The 17,067-nt window shown below is 44.2% G+C and overlaps 5 protein-coding genes across 5 annotated transcripts; 3 read left to right on the forward strand and 2 right to left on the reverse strand.

Moving 5' to 3' along the window:
- Positions 1-5,851: 5,851 nt before the first annotated feature.
- On the forward strand, positions 5,852-6,612 carry N7489_007589 (Glycoside hydrolase superfamily; the record flags this gene model as incomplete). Its single annotated transcript, XM_056713339.1, has 3 exons — positions 5,852-6,250; positions 6,357-6,520; positions 6,585-6,612. Coding segments are annotated over 3 exons (591 nt in total), but the record flags the coding sequence as incomplete, so codon positions are not given.
- Positions 6,613-6,780: 168 nt separating this feature from the next.
- On the forward strand, positions 6,781-7,488 carry N7489_007590 (Glycoside hydrolase superfamily; the record flags this gene model as incomplete). Its single annotated transcript, XM_056713340.1, has 1 exon — positions 6,781-7,488. The coding sequence occupies one exon, from the start codon at positions 6,781-6,783 to the stop codon at positions 7,486-7,488; it is 708 nt and encodes a 235-aa protein (XP_056567055.1).
- Positions 7,489-8,046: 558 nt separating this feature from the next.
- Positions 8,047-9,996, reverse strand: N7489_007591 (uncharacterized protein; the record flags this gene model as incomplete). Its single annotated transcript, XM_056713341.1, has 1 exon — positions 8,047-9,996. One exon carries the CDS (start codon positions 9,994-9,996, stop codon positions 8,047-8,049), a length of 1,950 nt encoding a protein of 649 aa, XP_056567056.1.
- Positions 9,997-11,852: 1,856 nt separating this feature from the next.
- Positions 11,853-13,228, reverse strand: N7489_007592 (UPF0075 domain protein; the record flags this gene model as incomplete). Its single annotated transcript, XM_056713342.1, has 3 exons — positions 11,853-12,968; positions 13,023-13,097; positions 13,148-13,228. The coding sequence occupies 3 exons, from the start codon at positions 13,226-13,228 to the stop codon at positions 11,853-11,855; spliced, it is 1,272 nt and encodes a 423-aa protein (XP_056567057.1).
- A 451-nt stretch (positions 13,229-13,679) lies between these two features.
- On the forward strand, positions 13,680-15,692 carry N7489_007593 (uncharacterized protein; the record flags this gene model as incomplete). The annotated part of the gene is made up of 8 exons (XM_056713343.1): positions 13,680-14,073; positions 14,147-14,236; positions 14,303-14,712; positions 14,767-14,958; positions 15,006-15,100; positions 15,155-15,311; positions 15,369-15,429; positions 15,493-15,692. 8 exons carry the CDS (start codon positions 13,680-13,682, stop codon positions 15,690-15,692), a joined length of 1,599 nt encoding a protein of 532 aa, XP_056567058.1.
- Between the last annotated feature and the right edge of the window lie 1,375 nt (positions 15,693-17,067).

A 17,067-nucleotide genomic window follows, 5' to 3' on the forward strand; every position in this document is an offset into this window, starting at 1 on the left:
AAGTCAACCTTTAGTAGTGCTTTTGTCAATGTATCTACCGGGTTATCCTTACTGTCGATGAGGTGGATTTCAATCTGCTTTGTTTTCAAAGTATACTTCACAAATTGGTATTTGATATCTAGCCATTTGGTCCCTTTGTTATATGAATCCTTCTTGAGAATGGCCACGGCATTGTCGCTATCTGTGTAAATCCGGGTTGGCTTTATATCATCTAACAAGTAGAGCTAGAGAAGAATCTTTTTTAAATAAAAGGCTTCCCGCACTACTCTATTAAGAGTAATGTACTCGGCGATAGTGCTCCCTATCGCAATAATGTCTTATTTTCGTGAGCTCTAAGAAATTGGCGCTCTAGTATAGTAAAAGATATATACTTCGGTCGATTTCCTATCTTCGTAGTCGTTAAACGAAGAGTCGATATAACCAATTAGGTTCATATTATTATCACCTCTTTTTATAGCGGTTGAATTTATCCTTCTAAGTTAGATCCTATAGTGCGGTGCACCTTTAAGATATCTTAGTAACTGAGATAGAGCTTCTAGGTCCTCCTTCCTAGGATTTGTAGTTCTTCTTTATAGTCTGTTTATAGCAAAAGTAATATCGGGTCTTATACGTATGCCTAACTAGGTAACCTTGCTAATATCCTCTCTAAAAGCTGATTTTTCGGAGGAAGAAACTGTCTCCGAGGAAAAGACTGTATTAGTCTCTATTGTAGAGAAAGGTGGTTGATATAATGACTTTATAGGTAGGTATGTCGATAAAACCTTGCCTAGACTTGCTATCTGTAGCAAATCTTCTAAGTATATAGCTTAGTCGATGAAAATGGTTGATGAAGAAGAAACTCTATTAGGGAGTGAAGAAGCTTTATTAATAGTTCTTATCAAACTACTTCCTAGAAATCTTACTAGTTCACCTATCACCTTAATCTTAAAGGTGATGTTGTCTTTGAACCATTGTATCTGCTACTTATCTAAAGTAGCGCTTAATATATCGTTAATATAGAGCAAAAGCCAGAGATCTCTCTCTCTATATATGAAAATGTATCTTTTATCCGGAAGCTCTTTAAAACCTAGTCTTTTTAGCTCTTCCTTTAGCGTTTCGTACTATAGATTTACTGATTGTCTAAGTCCGTATAATGCTTGCTTTAGCATATAGACTTTGCTAGATCCTAATTAGTCTATCCGGAAATCGGAGTTTTGATAGTATCCGGTTAGTGGTCTTATAAAAATGCACCTCTTATCAATGAGCGTATTGAGATACGTAGTGGTGTAATCAATTTGCTCCTATTCTATATTGCGAATTGTAACTATAGATAGGAATAATCTAGTGCTTTCTGGCCTAGTAACCGGTGTATAGGTGTCGTTAAAGTCGAATCCTAGTCTCTAGCGGTTGCTATAGATCACCTATCTTACTCTTATCTCTATAACAAAGTCTTACTTATCACATTTGAGGTCGTAAACCTACTTTCTTAGTAAGATAGTGCTTCCTCTCGGCGGAGTGTTAACTAGCTAGTAAGCTTACGCTACTTCTAATTTAGTGATCTAGTTATCTATAGCTTGCTGCTAAAGCTCTTTCTCTAGCGAAGGGGAATTTAGTGCTTCTTTATAATTCCGGGGTATTTTCACTTGCTATATTTTCAGACCTTCCGGGATAGTAGTAAAAGCTATACTAATAGCGGATAAAGCTCTGCTATATTAATCCTAGTCTTCGTTATCAAACCTTCTTACTAGTATTCCTACTATTTGCCTTATTAATCTCCGTATAGGAGCTAGATCTAGGGAAGACATTAGTCCTAGAGCACCTTCTAGGGAAGAAATAGAGACCGTTTTCGCACTTAGTGAAGGTGTCTATAGACTAGAAGCTGTTCTTCTAAAAGTAGGTTTCTTACCTTTCTTAGTAGGGGTAGGGGTTATAAATAGGGTATATTCTTTATCTTCGTTATCTAGTTCTTACACTCTTATATCTAATAGTGGGAGATGTTAAACTAGGTGTTGAACCTTGCTTATAATAATGACTAGTGAACTAACGCTTCTCTTAATGCTTAGGGGACTATTAATGGTTTGTCCTCTAGTGATAATATCCCTCTTATTATAGTGAGGAATACCCTATTTTTGCTCCTAAAATATAATATCTCTATGTCTAGAAACCTTCTTAGTTTTAGGATTATAAATCCTATAGATATGACTATTGTCACCCTCGTAACCCACGAGGTGGCTAATCTATACTCTAGTATCTATCTTTTAGCTTTGAACACGCTTTTCCTTCGGGATATAAATATATGCCTTTATATACTATACCCGAAGGAAGGAGAGAGAGACATTATTAGGACTTCTTAAATTTAAAGACTGTCTCTATGCTATAATAGGAGCTTGTTGATAAAGCTAATTTCTATAAGCACCTTGCTCTCTCTTTGAAAGTGGTTTTCGTAGTCGGTTAATGATATATATAGCTATATTTATAGCTTCTAGCTAGAGTTCTTATAGTACGCTAGTATCAATTCTTATAGTACGGGCAATCTATAAAAGATAAAACCTAGAGAACTCGGAAACGCCGTTTTGCTTATATATATAAGGTGCTAATAAAGTGACTGTTATATATATCGATTTAGCCTATTTAGTAAAAGCAGAGAATTCCGTACCGCTGTTAATTCGCTATTCCTACGGCTAGTAACCTATCTTTTAGTGTATCTCCTAAGCAAATTTCTAGAGAATTGGGGAAGTATCCGCCTTAGTAGTAAGATATAGTGTTAGACGATATCTGGTTATATCGTCCGTAATAATCATAACATGTTTTCTGTCAAATTTGCTAGTATTAGTCTTCGTATCTAGATTAAATCTAGGTAGTGATATAGGCTGTAGATCAATATGAAATATATAGCCTACTCTAGTTACTCTCGCTTACTAGGAGCGAGATATAATCCGCTTTGATTTACCGAGTTTATAAGCTTTACAATTGAATTCTTTATCCTATATATTATAACCTAGGTCTATATAGTTGATTTTTGTAGTATAATTGCTAGTATGACCTAGTCTCCGGTGAGTAAGTTTAGATAAAATGACTACTATACCGAGAGTAGGTAAAGTAAGCTATAAAAATAGGATACGCTAGTGAATTTTGGTATAACTAATAAGAATATCGTCCTTATATAAAGCTCCGGTCTTACTATTCCACTAGATTCCTTGCTTTACTACTATCCCTAGGGAAAAGAGGTTGTATTAACCACCCTTTTTATAAATATAGTGTAGTTTTAAGTGGTAGTAAATAGGAGTTATTAGCGTTTCTTTATCGTGAAGCTTCTGATCTCTGAGATAAAGTGTTAAGTTGATAGTCCTATATCTATTAGCTTTGACTTTCTTATTGCCGGAAGTCTACCATTCGTATTCCTAGCTAGTTATATAAGCCTATATAGTGGAAAAAGCAGTTTTATCACTATAGATATACTCTAATACACCTATATCTAAAACCTATAGATAACTAGATGCTATTATAGAGAGCTGTATTATAAAAAGAGCATTCCTATCCGATTTGTTATCGGTTGTTTCTCTAGGAAGTAGGTAGGAAATAGACCTATTTCCTTAGAGCGAATTAGAAAGGTCTACTATGCCTACTTTATCCTCCCGGATAGCAGTCTCTACCATTGCGTTTTCGCCGTACCGGCTCTTTTTAATGACATTTTTGTCGGAACTACTATCTCTATAGCAGCTCTCTATCATAATATAAGAAGGATTGAAACCTTCTTTATAGAAATCGATATTAATAGATGTTATAATAAAACTAGATGCTACTTCTAGAGCAGATAAATTGGCCTATTTCGCTCGATCTATAAGCGGACTATACACGGGTTGAATCTTATCCTCTTTAAACTCGGTTTCTTTATTCTTCGAGGTGTTGAAAACCTATATATTTAGCAAAGGCTTCTAATTCTCACTCCTTTTCTCTAGATATAGATAAAAACAGCTTTTCACTCTATAACTAGGTTTCTTATAGTATAAATAGTACCTAGTATCACTCTTCTCTAGTTTATAAGATAACCATTTCTTAATATGTACTTCTATAGATATACCCTTTAGTGGTTCATTAGTGCGCCGTTTGTTCGAGTTGGATGTATTAGAAGACCTAGATTTTATAGATTGACTCTTAATAGTAGAAAGAGCTATAGAGTCCGCTTTGCTAGACTTGATATAATTAAGAATTGTAATACTATACCGATAAAAATTAGTAATAGTGATGGTTTGGACTGGTTTATCGATTGTATTTAGCTCGTTGTCCTTTACGATAATAAAGCTGTTTAATTCCTACACTCCTACTAGCTGGCCTAGCATTATCTGAAGCGTATAGTATAGAGTAATTTTAGTATAAAGATTATAAGTCTCTTTATATATATGCTTTAGAGTATTAATATACTCCGCACTTATTGAAAATTGATCCCTTCTAAGGTTATAGAAGGTGTTTATAGCAGCTTTTAGCGCTCTATATCCCTCTCCTTTTATATAGATCTTGATTTCTATAAAAATCTTATCTATATAATAGAGATCGCTACCCCGCGCATTGATTTCCTATATGATAGTATAGTGGATACTGCTTGATAGCTAAGATCCGACTTATAGTAAGAGCGTATTCTATTTCTGACTATTTAGATCACGAATTCTCGGCTAAGGAATGTCCTTATTGATTAAGTGATACAAATTGTATCCTCGAAGGACTTTTTCAACCTAATCTATCTAGTTATCTAGATCCGCGCGCTCTTTTAAAGGGGGAGTGAGCTTATATAGGTTGAAACTGCCTGGTTTAGGTAGGTTCACCGCTTGGTTTATAACGATAGTAGTGCGGATTGCTTTCTAGTCATTACTATCATTAGCGAGGTGCGCTATATTAGCAGTAGTAGAGAAGGGAGAGGGGTTCGCTATAGCGAATATAAAGTGGTAAAGATCAAGAATCAATCTAGCTTAGTATATAAATATAAAAAAAATGATATAAATATAGTTTAAAGACACTATATACTACGATGGAGGTAATTCTCTAGTAAAAGAGACTCCGCTTAGTGCTTAAAGACAAATTCACACAATAATAAAATGTCAAAGGCGGGTTTATATAGAGGTGATAGATTTATATAGAGGTGACGGGTTTATATAGAGGTGAAATTATAATCCGGGTACACACTACGGTATCTCGGGTCTTCGTATAGCGGCGATATAGTGATTCGGATGCGTATAGCGGCGATATCCGGACGCTTCTTCGCTTAGCGGCGATAAAGAAAAAGGTGAGATATAGCTTCTCTAACAAAGTGAGAGATAGCTTATACACCAAAAGTGAGTTATAACTTCTTTAAGAAAGACAGTTTATACTCAAAAGGAAAGCCTAGTTCTTAATGAAACTAGCTATAAAAGCTTCGATTCTTAATGAATCTTAGCAAAGGGGAAAGAGGAAAAAGGGCCTCATAACCTATTGAGGCTACGAAGGAGGGGAAAGATAGAGATGAAGAGAGGTGATAGATGAATCTATGGGAAAAAGCTGGTATATAAACCAGCTGTATGACTAAGATAGCAAAGAGCTCAGTCTGCACACAGACAAACGTATACCCTGCATGGACTGCATGCCAAACAGATACCCTGCGTGCAGTGCATGTCAACACCTATGAAAAGGGGGAGGTGTTCCTCAAACCATGGAAAAGACTCTTGGGAGGTCGGGAGTGGACTCGACTGCAGCTTTGCGTTCCGTACAATTGGCACGACTGGTTTCAAGAAATCAAGGGACCGATGCCTGAGCTAGCCAGATTGGAGCTCATATCTACTTCATGGGCCGACCACTCACTTGCTCCCTCGGATTTGGCATGGTCAACATAAGTTGACCAGAACCTCTTCAGCGTAACCAATCGCACTGGCTTCCGTACCATTTTCCCGAACCGCCTAATATCACCGACGAGCAGTTGGCCAAGGGTGTCGAACCCGGCACGAATTGGCATTTCGAGGTGAACGGCCATGAGTTCTACGCCAAGGGCTCGAGTCTCACTCCACCAGATGCGTTCTGGCCGCGAGTCACAGAAGCCAGGATGCAGCGACTCTTTGATGCAGTCGTTGCTGGAAATCAGAACATGCTCCGAGTCTGGGCTTCGGGCGCTTACCTTGTTGATTTCATGTACGATCTTGCCGACCAGCGTGGAATGTTGCTGTGTAGGGAGTTCCAATTCAGTGATGCTCTGTATCCGACCGACCAACCATTTCTCGACAATGTTGCTGCTGAGGTTGTCTCCAACGTGAGACGGGTCAATCATCATCCATCCTTGGCTTTGGGGGCCGGTGGAAATGAGATTGAAAACTTGGAGCTACCAAGCGCTAAGCCAACATGACCCTGCATCATAGGCCTGCTTGGCTGGAGATTATGAACATCTGTTTATATCTCTGATTCTTCCCTTGGTCTACGAAAACTCACGGTCGATTTCATACATGTGCGAATACATGCCCAGTAGCACCAACAACGGCTTCCTGAAAGTCGATCCGCCGGCTCCAGTTTCTATGGTAGAGCGGTACGATAATGGGACAGAGGAAAGGACATTATTACGGTGATACCAACTACTATAACTATGACAGCACTGTGGCGTTCGACTTCACCGGCTAACCGATAGGTCGCCTCGCCATGGCTACCACAGCATGCCGAGCGTACAAACATAGCAGCAAGCCGTGGGCGATGAAAACCTCCACTTCAACAGCAGCACCATCATGCTCCGAACCCACCACTACCCACCAAACAGCCCAGACACTCATAACTACAAGAACTCATCTAGTTATGGGCATGGCCGAAATGACCCTGGCAGTGGAGAGATACTACCCGATCCCGAATAAGCAAGACTCAGTCGCCAACTTCAGCGCCTGGTGCCACGCAACCCAGCTTTTCCAGCAGACATGTACAAGTCCGAAATCCAGTTCTAACGTCGCGGAAGTGGAATGCCAGAGAGCCAGCTCGGAGCCCTATATTGGCAACTCGAAGATATCTGGCGGGCGCCGACATGGGCTGGCATCGAGTATGACGGCCGCTGGAGGTCCTTCGCTACGTCGCCCGCGATATCTTCCAACCCGTCATCGTCTCGCCGTCCTGGAACTCTTCAACTGGCGACCTGTCTATCTACGTGATATCGGATCTCTGGGAGACTGTCCATGGAACTGTGACTCTTACCTGGACAGACTTGTCTGGCAAGCCAATCCCAGAGAACGCAGGTACTCCCTTGACCAAACAGTTCTCCGTTGGAGCACTCAATACTACCAGTATCTACGAAAATCAGCGTGGCAGAGCTCTCTGCCGAATACGAAGGATGCCGTCCTGGTCATCGACCTCACTGCTCAGGGCCGTCTCCCGAATTCCAAAAGCAAGACCCTGACTACGTTCACACAGCGGAACAAGTTTACCCCCATCTTCCCTAAAGATCTTGCACTCAAAGACCCCGAACTCAAACTGTCTCGTGATGCACAGGCTGGCACGTTTACCGTCGAAGCGTAGAGTGCTGTCTCGCTGTATACATGGCTTGACTACGCCGCTGGTGTGGTGGGATACTTTGAGGATAACTCGTTCTCTTTCCTTCCTGACGAGAAGCGGACTCTTCGGTTCGTTGTGCAGAAAGATGAGACTAGAGGGAGTGTGTATGGTGTTACTGTGCGTAGTCTGTGGGATCAGACTACTAAAAGTTGATGAGTGTATACAATGCTGTTGGATCATCCCATTGTCCATATATGCCTCATTTCTTAGGCAGTCTGAGCGCTTGCCAGTTTGCCTGGTTGTTGTAGCCTCAACAATTGCGCGTAGTCTAAATATCGATTTTGTATTGTTTATTTTTATCTAGCAACCTTGGAAATGTCTTGACAGTATTGATCCGTGGATTATCTTCTATTCTTAGGATCACACCATAAATATTAGACAGATTGATAATGGAGTGGAATTAAATGGTTGAGTGCCCTTATGGGGTACTGACTAGTTCTTCCTATCAATATTTGCATATCATGTACCAGCCGTGCACTATATCTATATATCCGACTTATACCACCAAATTCATGTCCGCGTCTATTTACCATCGTAAATAGCAGTGGCATCAGTGAGGAACTTGTCAAAGGCTCCATCACCGGTAGTAGGGACGATCGACTTAGGAAGGTCCTCACCCTGGGCATTACGGTCATCGACAGTCTTAGCCTTGGTCTTCTCAACCCACTCCTTAGCAGAGTTGAACTCGGCATCGGCCGTACTCTGGTCCTTGTCATCAAGCGCCTCGAGCATAGCAATCAAGTGCTTGCAGGCGGTTGCCCACTGCTTAGCAACAGTGGCCCAGGGTGCCACATCCGTGGCGAAGGCCTTCATAGCCATATCGGGGAGAACATCGGGGATGGAGATGATGAGTTCGAGACGATCTTTTAACGCCCCAGTTCCGTCGCTGGTGCCGGCTTTGCGAGCAGTCCAGAAAGCTGTAATGTCCTTGTTAAGCTGGGTCGCATTGACCTGGGGATTTTGGTACGGCCAGTTTTGGTTCAGGTCGGTGAACGCGATGAGTGCGTTGTGAACGGTTGTGTCAGTACCAGACAGCTCCCATAGGCTTGCTTCCGTAGACTTGGTGGCGTCGTACGACGGGCCGTTCCAGGTATAGTCGCCGTAGTTGGCGAGCGTCGCCATAGAGGCGTACGGTTGATTCATCGGGTTCGAGGTGAACCCAAGAAGGTGCTTATACAGTTCGGCCGCACGCTTGGTGAGAGGGTTCAGGAATAGGCGATCGCGGTTGGCGTCGTTGACCGGGAAGTTGTCCCATAGGAACAGGTTTTCGGTCACGTAGCTCTTGTCGGCGGCCACGACGCTGTCGACTGTGATTTCGTCGCTGAAGACTCCTTCGCCGGTCCACTGAACGCGGATCTTCTTGTTTAGCTTGGTGCCGAATTCTGTCTTGTACGGGGATGTTGCGCTGCCGGCGTAGTGGGTCGGGACAGTCTCGAGGTCTTCGAGGTTGTTTGGCTCGATGTACTCCGTCTGAACGCGGTTCAGATAGAAGGTCTGGGCATCGGCGATCCATTCATCGTTCTTAGTTTTGGGCCACTTCTTCTTATCTGCATCGCAATGGAACTCGAGGGGAATATCATCGAGAGCAATGTAGAAGTTGCTGACACCAAAGTCGCGCAGCTGGTTGAACTTGGCGACGGTAGCATCGAAGTCCTCGTCAGACGAGTAACATACGTCTAGGCCAGGAGAAAGAGCGTAGGTGAAGTCGACATGGTTGGCATTCGCAGTCTCAACAAGCTCCTTGAGCTGGGTAAGCTCGTCTCCACTGTAAAGAGTGCGCCATTTGGCGCGGAGAAGTAGATCGTCCTTGGGCGTGTACACATAGGTGTTCATCTTGTGCTTTCCATAGAAAGCAAACTGGTCAAGACGTGCCTCATGAGACCAGGGGACACCGTAAAACCCCTCGATTGAGCCACGGATAGACATAAGAGGCCAGTCGCGCACCTTGATACCGGGAATATGGTCACCGTCGAGAAGTTGACGAAGAGTCTGTGCCGCGTAGAAAGTGCCGCGGGTGTCTACACCATTGAGTACAATGCTTGGCTGTTGCTCATAATTGCCACTTGCAAAGACGTAGCCATCAGCGTCAAGGCCATTTGCAGAGTTTCCGGCAAGAGCCTTAGCAGCAGCGACAGCGACACCAGCTTCGGCCTCCGTACCAACGAAGATCTGCGTGCCGTTGCCGCTTGACTTGGAGGCGAGAACTGCATTACCACCGGCGGCAGCAATAACCTCCTTGACCTTGGAGATCGTGGCAGAGTCTTTGAAATCGTCAGTCACGATGGTGACATCGCCTGTGAGCGATACCTTTCCGCTGGTTAATGTTATCTCTTGAGGAGTGGGCCACACCGCGGGGCCTCCATCTTCACGGCCAGCAAGGTCGTTGTGGGTAATGGGTGCAGCATTGACCGGCCCAAGAGCGAGGGCCACAAGAAAAGCACGAAGACAGGTGATGCGGTGTAGATTGAACATTGTGTGGAAGAGAGAACATGTTCCAGGGCTGGTTTATATACTAAGGAAGGTGGGGTTAACACCCCCGAGGTTTTGTTTGATCACCTTCCAAGATTGGAAGTTTGCAAGTGACCAGTGCCACCGGTTACATCATGGCAAGAAGAGTTGCCCAGGTGCAGTATAGCCCGTAGTGTTGCTTACCGGGGTTTGGTTTTTTGATTAATTTCTCAGGTCGTATGCAGCCGGTATACCCCAAGCAGCAGTTAGAACGGTGTATTCCGGTTCTCCGGAAGATAAGATCTACAGGACATTGTGTTCTCAGGTGGTAATGTTGGCAGATGGTAGTGTCCTCAGGTAGTACTGTCTTGGGATAGCAGAGCAGCAGAGAGTGCAGGGAGCTGCACGACGACGATCCGTCCGAAGTGCCAGGGGGTTGTTTTGGCAAGCCAAGATGGTGGCAATTCACAAAACCACCCCGCTTGTAAGTTAGCGCTTGCTGTGGTTGATATATAATAGATTATAACGAGGTAAAGTGGAGGCAATTGTTTAATATACCGGTGTCGCTAATCGTTGATTGGGTGGACACTGGACGAGTACGACTTTGTAGATCAGGTATGTCAGGTATCAATCTCGGGATAATTTAGATATCTCGGCAAATCTCAACTCGAAAGCCCAAAGCTTTTCTGGACTGTAACGTTACACTCCTCAGATTGCGGGGTAAACGAGATGAAGTTGTCCAACTTCGGTTGAATTGGATATGTCCTGGTAGAGATGTTGAAATTGGAATAGATGTCGTAGATCTTGGGTCAACTATAATTGTCTCAAGGCTTGCAATATATTTCAAGAAAGGACGGCACATATCTTAATACCACCTGGGCAGGAGTAGTCGGTTATGCGTCCTATCTGTGAGGATAAAGTATGCCTTGAACATACTTTACCCTATTTGACCTTTCCACGTGACCCTTGTTCCCTTTTTTATATTAAGTATTTTCGAGTTACTGGTTATCAATTAGGGAGTATCTCTTTTTACATTAGCCAATTTATTCCGGTATACCCTTGTTTCGATTAACGATGCCTAAAGTATATCGAAAACATAGTCCTTCTATCTGTTGAATGGTAGGTTCGCCCGGCGAGATTTATACATAAATACGTGCACGCGCAATGCAATTGTTAACGAAAGTACCATCCCCTTTAGGTACTTTATAAGCCTAGTTTTTTCGCATCAAGAGCTATCCACCGATGCATCGAGACTAACCTTCTCTGAGCCCAAGGAAAAGCTTAGCCCACAGTCTAGATCCTACTAGGCAAGGGATAGAAAGAGCAAGCAAGCTATCCCCACATCCCTACGGAGCATGAGCAACAAATTAAAAAGCCCACCGCATTCACAAAGGATCATATAGACTCGGTAAATCCTCGGGCGAACAATTGCCGATGTAAAAAGGCAGCTCTGAACTTTTCCTGGCACGTGCCATTAGTACGTACTGCTAAAATGGCTGAATGGATATTTGCTATGACGATCCAGGCTAAATGGAAACTGGTTTTATCAAGCTAGTGATATTAGTGTCGATCGTCGGGCGGTTCTCATACTTAAGAATGCACCACATGCGTTGACATCAATCGTGTTGTTTGAGTACATTTTCATTTTTAGATCCGAGATATTCACCGACATTTGAGAAAATAACCAGGAACAACATTTCATTCGCCAGTCCAAATATATATGTAATCAATGTAAAGTTGCGCCAAAAAGTCAAAGAAATTCCCGAAAGTATGTAAATGCATTCCAAAACCTTATGCAAAGAACTTGATCAAAAAGTCCGTGAGCCGTATTTACCATTTGTTGTCGAAAGCCTTGCCGTCAATGTAGTTGACCAGCTCGTTTACTGGGGGAGATGGTCACGGCCAGCGCCAAACAACATGCCCTGACGCAAGACGTTGCGGTAGTTCTTGCCCGGAGATACCTTACCGAGGACATACTCTTGGCGAGTCTCAACACGGGTGGGGACAGGGATAGAGCGGCCGACTACGGCCTCCATTCCCTGCCAAGCAAAAGTAATGGCCTCCTTAGCGCCACCAGGGATACCAGCTTCATCAAGCATCATAATACGGGTGTTGGGGTAGTTCTCCTGGATAAAGGCGGTGATGTTAGGGTTGTACGCGCCACCGCCGCACATGAATATCTCAGCGATCTCAAGGTCCTTAGGAGCGTAGCGACGGTAATGGTCCACGATAGCCTGGGCGGTAACACGAGTGATGCTGGCGACAACATCGTCAGGCTTAAGGCCCTTGGCCTCGGCCTTGACGATGAACTCGTGGGCGAGGGTGTCACGGAAAACTTCACGACCAGTTGTCTTGGGGGGTTCCAACGCGAAATAGGGATGTGTCAGGAAGTCGTCCACAAGTTCCTGGTCGACTGTGCCGCGGGCTCCCATCTCGCCATCTCGGTCGTACTCGTGCTTGCCGTTCGTGTAGTGGCGTACGACGGCATCGATGAACACGTTTCCTGGACCGGTGTCGAAGTCGTAGCAGGCGTCAACGCCGCCGTGGCTGTCCGGGAGGACGAAGCAGACATTTGCAATACCGCCGATGTTCTGGCATGCACGTAGCTTGGTCGGGTGGTGCAGCACCAGCGCGTCGAAGAAGGCAATGAGGGGTGCTCCTTGACGTCCAGCGGCCTGATCACTTACCCGGAAGTCGGTGACTGAGGTAATGCCCGTGCGCGAGGCGAGGAATGTGCCCTCGGCCATAGTCAGAGCGCTGCGGGTCTCGCCGGCCTCTGGCATGGAGAGTAGCCAGATGGTTTGGCCATGGGATCCGAGGACATCAATTGATTTGATATCCACATTGTAATCCTTACAGAACTGGTGCACGGCAGAGGCAAAGGTCTCGCCCAGGATCACATTGACCTCAGACAACTCTGAAGGGGAGGTCTTGTTATGCAGGATCATGTTCATCACTCGCTTCTTGATCACCGGCTCAAGTGGAATTTCACCATACTGCGTCATTGGTCAGTGTGTCGTACCTTGTGGAGCATTCCCTTGGGTACTTGCCTTGAGTAGTTCGAAGTGCATAGGAGATTCGGGGGTCTCCTGGCGGAATCGGCAAAGAGCGCAGTCAATGCCATCCTATAGCTGATGAGTGTGGTGTTTTCTCAATTGAACAGATAGTCACCTACCATGGACGTTCCACTATTCAAACCCAACACTGTAATGTCTAAACCATGGCTGGTAGTGCCATTGACAGAGTTGGATGCCATGTTTAATGACAAATTGTAGATAACAAACACGGAAGTATGACGAGAACAATGTTAAAAGAGAGAAACATGAGGATCCAAGACCCTATTTATCAGACCCGGTCCTGACTGCCGGAACCCATAACGAACCAACCGGTGAGTGGTGGAGACCGAAAATTTGGTTCGGCATTCTCAATTACTTCTGATAGATCTCCTCCAAGTAATCTACTCCTAGTGAAGAAATCGATGATTACGTTACTATGGGCAGAAGGGATGACCGGCAAAACGCCTATTAGGAATTCCAATGGATAAATGGCTACACGCTTGAGAGCTGTGGGCTTGGCCCCCGCATGAACAGCTCCATCGTGTCCCCAGTCTTTACAGATTCTTCACCAAATGCCGGGGGCGGGTCCTATAACAGGGATTATTCGAGATAGCTTCTTTTCCGATTCCTGGGATCTGGGAAGTCACTGTCATGGGGTATACTACACTATGGAAGCGACTTTCGCCACGTCAGCTGAATGTCGCCATTCAAATATTTTCGCTGATCTCCATCTTCTTTGAGGGATATGACCAGGGTGTGATGGGTGGCGTCAACAACTCGCCGAGATATGTGGAAGAGGTTGGCATTGGTAAACCTGATGGGACAGTGACCGACACCACTCACCAGGGTGGCATTGTCAGCATCTATTACCTGGGCGCGATCTTTGGTTGTTTCGCTGGCGGCTGGCTTGCCGATCGAGTTGGTCGGATCAATGGCCTACTCGCCGGCTCATTATTTGCGCTGGTAGGTGGCGCCCTGCAGGCGGGCGCTCAGAATTCGGACTTCATGCTGTGTGCGAGAGTGATTACAGGGATAGGGACCGGGGGTAAGCATCCTTGCTAGTCTTGCCTTAGCTTGCGGGTTGGAAGGAGCTACGATTCTAATTTGTTATTTCACAGCCTTGACTGGGATTACTCCAGTATTAGTTTCAGAGACCTCTTCCGCGAACCATCGTGGTGGCTTTTTGGGTTATGTATTCATTGCCAATTGTGAGTTGTCAATTTGCGATATCCACTGTGGGGATGATCCTGTTTCTGACATACATCATTTTCAAGATCTAGGAATCTCCGTCGCATACTGGATCTCCTTCGGCCTCGCTTTCGTTGATAACGGTTACTCGGACGTACGATGGCGCTTCCTTCTTGCCTTCCAGTGTTTCCCGGCACTCCTCCTAGCTGCCTTCATCAAAATGTTGCCGGATAGCCCCCGCTTTCTGGCATCAGTCGGGCGGAACGATGAAGCTCGAGACCTTTTGAACCGTATTCGCAAAGACCGGGCCTCCCAGGACGATATCGACCGAGAATACCTTGAGATTATAGTCACTGCGAAAGGAAGCAAGCTCAGCTCCCCCATTGAGTTTGTCAAGATCTTATTTGGAAAGGGTGGAAGACCGGGAATGAATCTCGGCCGACGAGCCTGGTTGTGTGTTTGGCTTCAAATCATGGCGTCCTGGACAGGTATTACAGTGAGTTACGGCGCTTACAACCAATGGACCATCCGGGTGCTAATGGTATGACAGGCTGTTACTGCCTATTCTCCGGTACTGCTTGCTCAGGCAGGTTATAGTGATATAAAGCAAAATGGCCTTGCTGGAGGAATCAATACAATTGGGATCATCGGTACCATCATCAGTGCTATCATCATTGACCGATTGGGCCGACGTGTATGTTTGATGGGCGGAGCGGCTGTTTTGTTTGCAGTCAACCTTATTGTGAGTTTAGTTTTACTTCCGATCGAAATATTTCTAACAAATTATAGGCCGGAGCTGTTTATGAAGGCTCGCTGCATAACCCTGAGAAGGCATCTCAATATGCGCCTGGTGCTGTGACTATGCTCTTTTTATTCAATCTGGGGTAAGCGATCATGAAATTGAACACTCCTTTCATAGGTACTAATGTCATGGGTAGTTATGCTGCCACCTGGGGCACGGTTGCTTTCTTGGTTCCCACTGAGATCTTCCCCAGTGATTTACGAGCCCAAGGCAATGGATTCGGCATCACCGGTTGGGCTATTGGGGTGGGTATGACCACTTTGGTCAACCCTATCATGTTTGATGTCATGACCGTAAGCTTCTTCGGCTTTTACTGGAGTACTTTGATGAAAATACTAATGACCTTTTAGAGCCGTACATACTTTTTGTTTGCCGGCCTTAACCTCATCTGGATCCCGATCGTCTACCTGTGTATGTTTCTGATGTCTTATCAATCTACGTCCAGTGCTGAGTCTAACATGATCTTTTTCATAGTCTACCCCGAAACTCGGAACCGTTCTCTTGAATCGATTGACGCGCTTTTCTCGACGCCTAGTCCATTCCACTGGAAGATGGAACAGGCCTACAAGCTCCACGGTGATGTTCTTGCCGAACACGGAGTCAACAGGAATGAGGCTCTGGGTGATGGCAAGAGTGAGCTGACAACGTCTCCAACTGAACTTGGAACTGTCTAAAGCATCTGCCATTTACGTCATACTGTATAGTGTTACATACCGACACAACACATGTATAGGATCATGTACCTAAAGTTGTCACCTCGGACTTAATGTTTTATATAGAGATTGTATACATACTATTCTTGCTTGTTTTTCACTTCTGCTTACTTGTCTCTAGTAGTGACCCCTATGTGTTAGGTCGTAACCACCTTTATATCAAACTAGCCAAGGATCTGTACACACTTCAACATTGAACGCATTGAATATTTTCTTTTAGGTTTCCCTTTTAAGTTTTATATGCAAATCCGAATTGATCCACCAGGTATATAAATATATTCTTACTCTATCTTCCAGATCCAACGATCGTCCAAATCTCCACCGCATTCGATCGTCCCGGCGTCAACCTCGAATGACACGCCGCTGACTCAGCTTTTTGTGGCTTCCAAGCAATGTCGGAGTAGATGCATACCGGCATACCGGAGGATCCATTGATCCTATGAATTGTGTAATTTTAGATTAGTAATCGGTGGCCCATATAAATTGTCAGGAAAACCGATATAGCAATACAGAGAGTTGAACACCATTGATTGGACCCCTACATTTCGCAATACGGCACACGCCGACAGTTATGAGCCCGGTTCGCACTGAATGAGACCACTATAGTTAGAATATAGTATCTAGCCGGCTGCTAGAAGTGTCTCGTAACCCCTAAAGCTACCCTAAAAGCTATCCCGAAGCTATATAAAGCTACCCCTAAATCTAGTAATAGAGGTAGTATTAATCCTCTCCGCTATAAAGGGCGAAAAACTAAAGGACTTACTATAGTGGCTTACCTAGTTTTTAAAGGTGTAGCTATATGCCGTATAAAAGAATATATAGGATCTCTATAATCTAGACCTTACCTCGTCGACACGAACTAAACCTCTCTAAGAACCGGCGGAACCCGAATACCCCGAGGAAGGCGATAAGAAGGACCGAAGGATCTAGCGAGACCGTATAGATATATATAAAGTGAAGTATATAAGATAGGAAAAGTAGGTAAAGGGACTAAGCGATATAAACGAGTATATCCTTATATACCTTAATCTAATCCACTATCTCTCTTTAGTTATATATCGTACTCCGTATAATAGGCTTATATATCTAAAGTCTCGCTTCGCTCGATCGACTATATACGAAGAAGAAATCCGTATAAAGTGGAAGGTCTTTATAATATAGAAGCCGATAGGAGATATCGAGGAATAGCTTTAATAGTGGAATATACTAAGAGAGTAAGCCGTTAGTCTTAGAATTAATAATAGAGATATAAATAGGGACTTCTTATACGCTATAAAAGAGGTGCTTCCTATCTAGTAGTAAGGGAAATACTAGGAGATTATTATAGATAAGAAGG

Source organism: Penicillium chrysogenum (assembly GCF_028827035.1).
Source record: "Penicillium chrysogenum strain IBT 35668 chromosome Unknown utg000004l_segment0_segment0, whole genome shotgun sequence".
NCBI classification, from domain to species: domain Eukaryota; kingdom Fungi; phylum Ascomycota; class Eurotiomycetes; order Eurotiales; family Aspergillaceae; genus Penicillium; species Penicillium chrysogenum.